Genomic DNA, 11,770 nt, shown 5'->3' on the forward strand with positions numbered 1-11,770 from the left:
GGAGTACAACATCAGTACCGATTTCTTTTTGCTCATTTTTTGCTTTCCAATGAACAGGAATATATGGGAATTAACGGAACCCAGCAGGCATTTCAACGTTGATTCACTGTTGAATCAACGTTGAACAACAACTGACATTATTTCAATCAAATTTCAACTTTGATTTTTAAGCGTTTTATTAACCTTTTGCAGCCGTGTACCATTCACCATTGAACAAACAACTCACCTTATTTCAACCAACCAAATTTCGGTCATATGCCTGCTATGAAGCTAAAGGGGAATTAATGGGAATAAACTGGAAATTTGAAAAAAAAGCAGAGTTGCCTATAACAGGGAAATTAAAAAAAGTCTTGCAGCATAATTTTTATTTAAAACAAGACTTCAGTTTCAGTAAAATTTCTACCCTGCACAATGAGCCCAAGGGCTACATCAAGTAAGTTTTGATGATAAATATTTGATCTATGGTATTCTAGTTTAACCAAAATGTGTTTGTTTTTACAGTAGCCAGCCAGCAAATCAGATATCTAGATGTAAGCTAGCATTATTTCACTGAAAATGTATGAGGCTAACTATCATGAAGCTGTGATGCTCTTTCTTTAACAGTCTGCTAGCCAGTTTACTTTTATCATACAGAATAACTGGAACACCCAAAAGTTTGGACACCAATTTGGAATATTTCCTTAATTCCCCAGATTAAGTTTCCATGGAAAGTTTCCATAAATTTAACAAAAATTGTTACACCCCTTTGCAACCCTACACTGCAAAAAATGATTTTCAAGAAAAAATGTTCTTAGTATTTTTGTCTTGGTTTTAGTAAAAATATCGAAACATTCTTAAATTAAGATATTATTCTTGATGAGCAAAATAACCCAAGAAAATAAGTCTAGTTTTTAGACAAAAAATATCAAATTTAAGTGATTTTGTGCATAAAACAAGCAAAACAATCTGGCAATAGGGTAAGCAAATTTTTACTTGCATTTAGTGTCAAAAATGTTCAAGATTTTTTGCTTACCCCATTGGCAGATTTTTTTTTAGCTTGTTTTCTGCACAAAATCACCTAAATGTGATATTTTTGGTCTAAAAACTAGATTTATTTTCTTGGGTCGTTTTACTCATCAAGAAAAAGCATCTTCATTTAAGACTTTTTAAATATTTTTACTGAAAACGAGACAAAAATACTAAAAACCTTTTATTTTTAAATAATTTTTTGCAGTGTAGTAGAGAAACTTTAAAAATGAAAGGTGTTTCTGAAAGCATGTTTAATTTTTTTCTTTTGAAATCCTATCTTGGAAAATGATAATCATAAGATATGGACCGTTGCACTTTGTATTAATACATTAGTGGTTACAAGCAATAACTCATAAGAACAGGTTCAATTACAGATAGGCCTGAATATATTTATATACAACATCAGCATCTGAGATCCTTAAAAGAGCTCAGATCTATCAGGAAAAATGATTTGAAATAAAACAAAAAACATCTGTAGGTGCTACACAACTAAAGACACTAGATCAATCTGTAAACAGAAACGTCTTGGTTTCATAGGTTGACATTGAGACTGTATGTGTTTGTAATGTATGTACAGTATCTTAACTCCACAGAAAGAGATCAGGTGTTTTGTAGTGTGCGTTACATTTGGTCTCAACCTTCAACTGCAGTTTCATCTGTTTAAAGACAAACACAAAGGCAATACAAGGATAAAGAGCTTGAATCTAGTCGACGCAGATGACTTTCCTCCTCATTCCTCACAATAAACAAGATTTTATTTAGAGAGCTTCTTCATTCGCTGATCGAGGGCACCAAAGTTTTCTTCAACTGCAACCAGGTTCTCCTTCATCGTTTGCTGAACCTAAAAATAAGAAAGAAAATACTCAGTAAAGGTGTTAAATATTGAGTTTGCACATGACTTGTCTTAAAGGAAAACCCACAGACCTGTGTTAGCAGAGTGCTGTTGTCCTTCAGTGAGTTATTGATCATCTGTTGTGTTGTGTCCAGATGTGTTAGCAGCTGGCCAAACTGCATCGCTGAAAAACACAGTTACGGTAAGAGAGCACATCTCATATACGGCTGTTTCAGGCTGATAATAAAGCAGAGAAATGGTGTAATACCCTGTTCATGCAGTTCTTTAACAGCTATCAGACGCTGCACCACCTGTGGAAGTGAAGTGGCCATCGCATCCCACTTCTGCACCACATCATACAGCTGTGACACCTGCATAAAAACACACACACAGTCAGTCATGAGACTCAAATACAGTGTGACATCATTACGTCTGCAATCATCAGAAAACATCTTGACCTTATTCTGGGTCTCAGCGTCTTCAATGGCTGCCTTGTGCTTTGCTATTTCATTCATCTTGCCCAGAACGCTCTGAAACAAACACAACACACAGTCAAATTACTCACTGGAGAAACGCTCAAATAAAACATTTGACTCTTTTCAGTGCTTGGTAACTAAAAGCCTCTTTACCATGGTAAAACACTTCTGCATTAAGCTTTAAGATGATTATTATCTAAGATAATACATTAGGAGATCTCAATGTAAACATTTGTTAATCATAAACATGATCTCAGTGTGAACTAGGGATGTTCATTTTAGTTAAAGGGATAGTTCGGCCAAAAACTATATTAAACCCATGATTTACTCACCCCCAAGCTGTCCGAGTTGCATATGTCCATCGTATTTCAGACAAACACATTTTCGGATATTTTAGAAAATATTTTAGATCTTTCTGTTGATTAAATGTAATGTTACGGGGTCCAGCAATAGTCCACGACCTTCAAGTCCAAAAAAGTGCGTCCATCCTTCACAAATTAAATCCAAACGGCTCCAGGTTGATAAACAAAGGTCTTCTGAGGGTAATCCGTGCGGTGTTGTTGTAGAAATATCCATATTTAAAATGTTATTAACGTTATAAACTACCTTCCGGTAGCGCCGCCATCTTAGACTCAGGAGAGAGTATTAGCGTAGTGTACGCACTTTTCTTAGTGACGTATGACAAATTCGGAGGGCGGGGGCACAGAGCAGCAACAGAGAAACCGCTGTATGCTGCGTAAGCGCTCATCCTGAATGCGGATGACTCTAAGATGGCGGCGAAACCGGAAGGTAGTTAATTACGTTAATAAAGTTTTAAATATGGATATTTCTACAACAACACCGCACGGATTACCCTCAGAAGACCTTTGTTTATCATCCTGGAGCCGTTTGGATTTAATTTGTGAAGGATGAACGCACTTTTTTTGGACTTGAAGGTCGTGGACTATTGCTGGACCCCGTAACATTACATTTAATCAACAGAAAGATCTAAAATATTTTCTAAAATATCCGAAAATGTGTTTGTCTGAAAAACGATGGACATATGCAACTCGGACAGCTTGGGGGTGAGTAAATCATGGGTTTAATATCGTTTTTGGCCGAACTATCCCTTTAATGTTCCTGACCAGTTTGTTAACCGAACATTAACCGTTAACTGAAGGGCCATGTCACTTTTTAAGATCTAAAATAAATCTTTGGTCTCCCCAGAGTACATATGTAAAGTTTTAGCTCAAAATACCCCACAGATAATTTATTATAACATGTTAAAATTGACACTTTGTAGGTGTGTGCAAAAATGTGCCATTTTTGGGTGTGTCCTTTAAAATGCAAATGAGCTGATGAAATGCAAAACACTGATTGCCATAATATTGGTTTGTTGCAATTGAAACTCAATTGTGCTGTGAATTATTTTCTTCCTCGCTCTTTCTCTCTGCACTAAATGGCAGTGCTGTGATTGGATAGTGCAGATTAAGGGGCGGTATTATTATAATAAGATCTCATTATGACATCATAAGGAGAGCCAAATTTCAATAAGCTATTTTTTCACATGCGGAGAATGGTTCACCAAAACTAAGTTACTGGGTTGATCTTTTTCACATTTGTTTATGGTCAAGGCCGGACAAGGGCAAGACAAAGATATTTTTATCTTTTAAGTGATGGGCAAAGATTAATCGCGATTAATCGCATACAAAATAGAAAGTGTTTTTAGTATTAATATATGAGTGCGTGCTGTGTGTAATTATTATGTACATATAAATACACACACATTCATGTATGTATTCAAGAAATATTTACATGTGTAAATATATTTATTTATATTTTTATATATTGTATATAAATTAAAAAAATATATATACATAAACAAAAATCTGTAATTCTGAAAATCACATTATTAGGGAATTATGGGTGGTTGCCAGGGTATTGGTAAGCTATGATTAGATTTGATTGTTTCTAGACTCTTCTGTGTGGTAAGTTGTTAACTCTCATCCTCAAGTCTCTATGATTTACTTTAGTTATAGTTGAGGTCAACAAATCACTGCAAGTCTATGGGATATTATAACAGGGCTCAAAATTGTGACTATTTTGGTCACATATGCTCCTAAAATTTATTTGGCGTGACCTCAAACTATATTTGGGAGCATTTGTGCAAATTATTAATATTTAAAAAATGTATATATATATATATATATATATAAATAAAAAAATTCTTAAATGAATATATGTATGTGTGTGTGTGAGGTTAAATATAAATAATAATTACACACAGTACACACACATATATTATGCAAAAGTCACTTTTATTTTGTATGCAATTAATCGCGATTAATCTTTGCCCAGCACTACTTTTAACTGATAATATTAATCGGTCATAAATTCTAACCTTCGCTTAACCGGACAATATGAACATCCCTGGTGTAAACAGTCTTAAAAGTTTCTTTTACTCTGGAAAATATTCCCCAATAAGAGCATCAATCTGTGTCGTCATGGTTACCTGTAGTCTCACTTCAACCTGGTCCAGAGTAGCAGCATCCAGCGCACTGACCCGAGCCTGAAGAAGCTCTATAGTGTTCTACACAAACACATCAACATACAGATGACATCACGTGCGATTATGTGTACATTATTACAGTCTCCAAAAACACAAGCTTACCATCAGACTGACTCCCTGGACTCCAGCGCTGAGAGGACCCTGAAACACAAACACAGTTTAAAAGCCTGTGGTTTATATCAGTAAACACATCTTCTTTTAGGTGTTTCTACCTGTTTCTCAGACCCTGAGCCCACAGCAGTCTCCAATTCAGCCAACCTCTTCTCCAGCTCCGCGATCTACAATCACAGACAGAAATCATCACATCACATCTCAAACACATCAGAGCTATGGGATGTTTCCTGAACGCTCTACCTTAGCTGACTCTGCAAACTTCTCTTGCTCCGGTCGGCTGTGAAGCTCATACAGAATCACTCCGTCAGGGCCTTTGGGCGCTGCAGACTTCCCCTCGGCTGCACCGCTGCTCCTGACGCCCCGCGCCGCCTCCAATTGAGTCAACAACCGCCTGCAGGGATGAAAATGAAAGTCAGCGATCGGCACTCCTGCAAACTTCTCTCTAGGGATGGGTGGTATCATATAACTCACTTAGCGAGAGCTCCGTCAGGGTCGGTGAGGTTGATGTGAGCGTTGGGTCCGAGCACAGAGTCCAGATGAGCAGAAACCAGCTGCTGTTTGAGCTGTGCTGCCTGATTAGCCAAATCCACTGGAGTCAAACTCTCTTCAGCACTGCTTTCTTTAGTGCTGCTCTAAATACACAAACACAGAGATACTTTGTGTGCTTGTCCTGCTTTCAACAGGTGATTCAATAAACAAAACTAAGAGAAGGGGTTGAAACCTGAATTTTTTCCACATCCTGACAGAGCTCATGAATCTCATTGACCAGTCGCTGATATTTCTGCTGAGGAGTTTCCTTCAGCCCACAGCCCTCAGCCAGCTGAGAAGAGAGACACAACATCAGAGTTAACCTTATTTTGTACTATTATGTGTTATGGTTTATTATTACATGCTTAATTCTGATTGGCCAGTCACAACAATCCAACAGAGACTCATCATACAGCAGTCAGTCCCTCACCAGCTCATATTCTCCAGACTCATATCCCACCCTGCGACTCTTACTGATGCGATCAGAGAAATCTGCAGACAGACACACAGAGGATCAGAAGCAAAGATCTTCAATATAAAGTCTCATCGTATCGTCAGAATACACCGTACTCACCCAGACCCTTAGCACTGATGTGTTTGTCTTTAAATTTATCATAGGCAGCGTTTGGATTGACGACGATCCGCTCCACACTGTCACTGCACAACTCTTCCTGCGGAGGCAGCAGAGAGCAGTTAGAAATCATTCATAACAAACAAAAATAGCCCCCTGTACCCTCATTCACTATTCCCTACATTACTCAACTAATATAGTACACTCGAAAGAATGAATGAAAATTAATTAAAGAATTTGGACACTTGAGTGGACGACTAGCGGCTAGCTGCGGTTGCACACTCATCCACGCATCATGGGGTTGAACGAGTGTCGGACACCACTAAAAATGTACTCTCGCTCAAATAGTGCACTATTTAAGGGTATAGGGAGCCATTTCAGACACAGCCAAACAATTTTCAAGCTGAACAGATTGAGATCATCAGCTTCTCATGCTCTGATTGGCTGAATCATTAAGAGTCTGTCAAAGAAGGGGCGTGGCTAATTAAAACACTGTTATTATTGTAATCTTCAGTAGGAGCTCAATTTCTCCAGATCATTAGTTATTTTCACACACAAGGACACACACACATCTTCATGCATCAGTGTCACAACAGCACAAAACTCACAGCTCATAGATAAATACAGAGAGAGATTTAAACTGACAGCACAGATGTTTGCAGATCTACCAAACTCTCATTTATAACACTGCAGGCAACACTTGAACTAGATTTATATATCTGAAGAAAATGAGATTGCTAAGCCATTCTTCCATTACTAGGGAATTATGGGTAGTTGCCAGAGTATTGCTAAGCTATGATTAGATTTGAGACTCTTCTATGTGGTAAGTTGCTTACTCTCATCCTCAAGTCTCTAGGACTTACTTTAACTATAACTAAAGTCAACACATCACTGCAAGTCTAAGTGGGATATTATAACAGGGCTCGAAATTGTGACCATTTTGGTCGCATATGCTCCCAAAAAATTTTTAGCGTGACCTCAAACTATATTTTGGAGCGTTTGTGCGACCTTCTTTACAAACATTTGCATAAACTGTGGAATAATTAGTGAACGTCTCAATGAAGAGACCAATGAAACTTTACACAGATTATGCTCAGTTTCATGCTGTTTTTGGTTCATATTCAGAGCTGCTATCTGAGTTCATGCAGAATTAATTGAGAAATGCAATCATCAAATACAAACTGAAAACCCATCAAAATAAAAGTCTGTTTAATGTAATGAAGTTGACAGAAATATATTACTATCGAATAGTAAAATCTACTTTTAAAATAATTAAAAGTAAAATAATCACACTCTAAAGATTTGTAATCTTATTTTTAATTCAAACTAAATTTTGTTATGCAGCACTTTGATAAAAAAATAAAAATGCAATGTTTTGATGAAAATTAATTTGTTTTGTTTTTATTTGATTATTTTAGAAAATTTTCTGAATTCAGTTTAATAAACATGCTGTTTGAAAAGTAAAATGTAATTAACCATTAAAGAAAATGAAAAGTGAAAAAAAAACAGAAAAAAACAAATTTGTAAAAATAAATACATTTCTATTTAACTGAATAACCAAATGTAAAATGAATAGTTCAAAATAACATAAAATGTTTTTTGTAGGACCCCGTGGATTTACACATTTTAAGCATAAGAGCTTGTTAAAAAATAGGGCAAGCACAAGTCAAGTGTGTGGCAAATAATTTAAGATCAAATTTGATTGTTTAAGCTTAAGTTGTGGTGCTCCTATAATTTTCTATGAATGCTCCTTAATTTTTGGAACCACTGATACCTACTAAAAAAGTTAATTTCGAGCCCTGTATAATTAGTTTTATTGTCCACCAGTCCACTAACTTAAAAACTACATCTCATCTCAATGATTTAAAGATTAGTTCATGTGTATAGCACTAACAGTGATGTGTAATATTAGTGTTTTGGGTTTTGTTTAGTTGGGTTTATGAGTAACAGATATTGTGTTGTCTATACTAACATGAACACACAGATTCATCACAGACGAAGACTTTGATCACACAGTGAGCTCATACAGGATTTGGACAGGTGTCAGGATGAAGGGTATTTTAACATCATTTACTGTAAAGCTCAATGTATTTAAGAGAACTTGAACAGAGAATTATGACACTGAAGTTAAGCTGATAACCTTAAGGATAAAGAATTGTACAATTTTTAAGTTACCCTCTTAATGTTTAGGAGTGTCAAAATACCCTTCAGCATCCTATGGAAATGTGATGTAACAAATCATATGAATTTCTACAGATTAATGCTCAAATAACACTGTGTTAGTCCAAATGTGTGTTGAGTTCACAGATACACAAATCATGAGCCGACTGTGATCAGAGGATCTGATTGGTTTAGAGGTTAAAGGGGAATCAGAAACTCTTACCAGCTCCTATGGTTTCCCAAAGACAGTTAGAGCAAATAAAAGAGAAAGAGAGAGAGACAGAAACAAGAGGAGTGTAAGGAGGAGAGAGAGAAACAGAGAGAGAGAAATATTAATGTAGTTATCATATGACAAGCACAACAGGAGCTGATGGGAAGGGAAAACAAAGTGTTGTGTTTTATCAGCGGATGAATGTGTCTGATCATTACAGTCACAGAAGATCTGATATTTACAGGCTCAATCACAGAGTAACAGGGACATCTATTCGTGCAATATTGCTAAAAGCATCGATTACAGCATTGCTATTTAAAGCTGCAATTTGTAACTTTTGCCTCGCCATCGCCATCTCTGGTTGAAACATAAAAGTTATTTGCAGAGTAATTTTCTGTATATGTGTTGTGCTTCGCCGCTTTGCTCTGAGCAGATGAATGTGTCTGGTAAAACATTTTCACTTCAAATGTATTATTTTTGACAACTTTGACAATTAATCTTGTTTACAGCAGCTTTACAAGGGACTGTAATCAGGAAACACACAGCAAGACACAAAGCAAATATGAATGCTTCTGGAATGTATGCAGCAAGAAATGAAAGATAAAATGAAATAAAATATATTTTTTCTTTTATCTTTTTCATTAGCATTTTCTGGGGACCCCTTAGAACCTCCTGGAGGGCCCCATACCATATTTAAAAAACCCTGGTATAGACGGTTTCATCAGACGCACGCACATTGACGCGGTTACACATCTGGGAAAAACTTACTTGCTGGTCTGTGTTTGTTTAATGGTCTGGCTAGTTGCTAAACTAAACTCTGGAACAAATACCTTTTTGACAATTATACACACACACACACATATATATACACATTATACATTTACAGTATAATGTTCACATTTTACACAGTAATGTTAGCTCAGTGTAGTTTTTAATGCACTTTAGCTAGTAAATGCAGTTACTATAGTTGGATTGTAATTGATTTGTTGCATACACTATTTTATTAAACTATACAGTAAGTTAGGTTCTAAGGGAGTGTTTCTAGTTAGCATACTGTAACATGGCTATAAACATACTTTTATCCTTTAAATGTTTCTGCTCTTCTATCCAGTTTTCCTGACCCGTGCACCTGATGTCTAAGACCTTTATTTCTGTCTCTCTCCATCTCTCCTCTCTCTACATGACCCTGCACCTTCTCAAGGTTCTGGATGAAGTGTGTTAAGTTCCAATTCATGCACGAGGCTGCGTATTGGTAAATTTATTTAGGCACAAAAACGATTGACGCATCAACGTTGTGCAAATGAGCAGAAAAAAACCTGGTAGCGCATTTCGTTTTTTTTTACGAGTGCCCCGCAATCACGAGTGTGAAGCCTAGCTTTCATAGGAAAGAAATGGAACAGTTATTCGCCCCGCACCATTGCACACACACCAGCACACTGATGTGGAGAAGAGCGGGAGCTCAGCCCCAGCCCGATTTAAACCCTGCTTGTTATCAGATAAAAATCTAGGGCCCTTGGTGCTCAAACAGATGTGAAGTTTCTGAAGAGGTAAGCAGATAATGAGTGAGATGAAGCTCATGTCTAGAGGAAGAGAAAAGAGTTGACAAAGCATCACATACAGTTCAGAAAAAAAGTTGTTACACACGCACACACACACACACCAAACATCACTTTACAGCCTCAGCAACTTAATGTTAGACATGGACTCACAAACAACCCTTTAGATTAGAAATAAAGCTGTTTCAAACTGTGACAGATCTGCTATTGAGGATATGACATATATAATATCACACAGTATAAAAAAATCAAACACACATAAGCAATGGCACAAAGAATTTGACTTTACATATAAAATGAAGAAAAACAAATAATATCCAAATAATTGCCCGTAATGCATGATTGTGCCAGATTTATAAACAAACCATGCCGTTTCTGTGGGGAAAATAAGGGCATCTTACTTGCACAAACTAGTGTCCAGAGCAGGTCAAACAATGAAGATGGATTAGTGGGATGGGGAGGGAAAGTGTTAAGTGTCACATAATGTACTCAGGTCAGCTTATAACACACACACACGCACACTTACAGACTCAAACTGGGCCTGGTCATCTTCGGGCAGATCACTGGTCTCATACACATCAGGCTCGTTGGATGCCTAGAAAGAAAATTAATGCCTTTTAATATGACGTCATTCCAATAATGATTATGTGTTGGGTGGGGCGGGACTTGAATGATAAACGATACAGACTGACAAACGTCCAATAGGAAACTTTATACACAATATTAACATCAATCACAGAGCTGGCCAACGCCCATCACAAACCGCTATTTAATACATAAATTTAAACTATTTAACCTATACAACAATTTCTTTAACTAACACATAAACAACCATGCTGAATTCATACTCATTTAGAAACATATTTGTACGTTTTGACTGTTTTATGTAACAATCATCATCCGCAAACGCGAACTAGTCATCCCTAACCTCACCCATCTAAGTTAAACAAACAAAGAAAAATACAGTCTTCAAAAACAACATAAAAAACAATAACATGAACATTACTGTGTGAATGACAACAGACTTAACCAGCTCGTGAATGTTACATCTCTGATCAGAGAAATAGCCTGAGTGAGGAGATTTAACCGGGTGCGTTTATTTATTTTACTAAACCTGCTGCAGTTAACGAGTAAGCTAATACAGATAGTTTGAACAAGTCTGTTTATGTTTATATTTAACATAATAGGCGTGATTTAATGATAGAAGTGACTGTATGAGTTTCAGTTTAATGAACATCGCTTGTCAGATCTGAGCTAATGCTAACACACACAAACACCGTTATTATTGTTGCTGTTTATGTGAGAAATTAAAAACTTACGATGCCCGGCAGGTTAGCATACTTCGGGTCAGCCATACTACCGCGTTATAGACAGATAGTGACCTTAAAATACAACTATAGTTTGTGTAATGGTCAGTATAAAATGAGAAAAGACCGATGAATCTGCGCACAGGCCGCCTGCTACAATGACAGCTGACGTCACTCAAACGAAACATCGCACAATCTCGCGAGGAATAGAGGAAACGCTCTTTTACTATAACATTTATTTTAAACTTTTTTATTAACAAAAATTGATGAACAACTAAATAATAATAATACGGGACGACAATTCACACACATTTCAGTCAGACAATTTTAAAACTCACAATGTGTCGAAGGGGCGGTTTGCAAAATACAGCAGATTTATTATTTAAAACTAACATAGTGTGGTGATACATTTTGTCAGACTGGTGTGGTTTAATGGTTTATAGGAGTATAACAATGCAT

At 36.6% G+C, this 11,770-nt stretch overlaps 1 protein-coding gene across 2 annotated transcripts; it reads right to left on the bottom strand.

Moving 5' to 3' along the window:
• Positions 1 to 1,240: 1,240 nt before the first annotated feature.
• Positions 1,241 to 11,482, bottom strand: dctn2 (dynactin 2 (p50)). 2 transcript variants are annotated; one of them, XM_065272449.2, is made up of 14 exons: positions 11,324 to 11,482; positions 10,531 to 10,599; positions 6,081 to 6,177; positions 5,937 to 5,998; positions 5,700 to 5,798; positions 5,450 to 5,610; positions 5,219 to 5,369; positions 5,077 to 5,142; positions 4,967 to 5,005; positions 4,808 to 4,885; positions 2,299 to 2,370; positions 2,109 to 2,211; positions 1,933 to 2,024; positions 1,241 to 1,849 (listed from the first exon to the last, which is right to left on the bottom strand). In XM_065272449.2, exons 1-14 carry the CDS (start codon positions 11,357 to 11,359, stop codon positions 1,763 to 1,765), a joined length of 1,212 nt encoding a protein of 403 aa, XP_065128521.1. In that variant the 5' UTR covers positions 11,360 to 11,482; the 3' UTR covers positions 1,241 to 1,762. The 2 variants fall into 2 exon arrangements, with proteins under 2 accessions (XP_065128521.1, XP_065128520.1); XM_065272448.2 differs by having other exon boundaries at positions 10,525 to 10,599.
• Positions 11,483 to 11,770: the final 288 nt, after the last annotated feature.

Source organism: Paramisgurnus dabryanus, chromosome 7 (assembly GCF_030506205.2).
Source record: "Paramisgurnus dabryanus chromosome 7, PD_genome_1.1, whole genome shotgun sequence".
In the NCBI taxonomy this organism is placed as follows: domain Eukaryota; kingdom Metazoa; phylum Chordata; class Actinopteri; order Cypriniformes; family Cobitidae; genus Paramisgurnus; species Paramisgurnus dabryanus.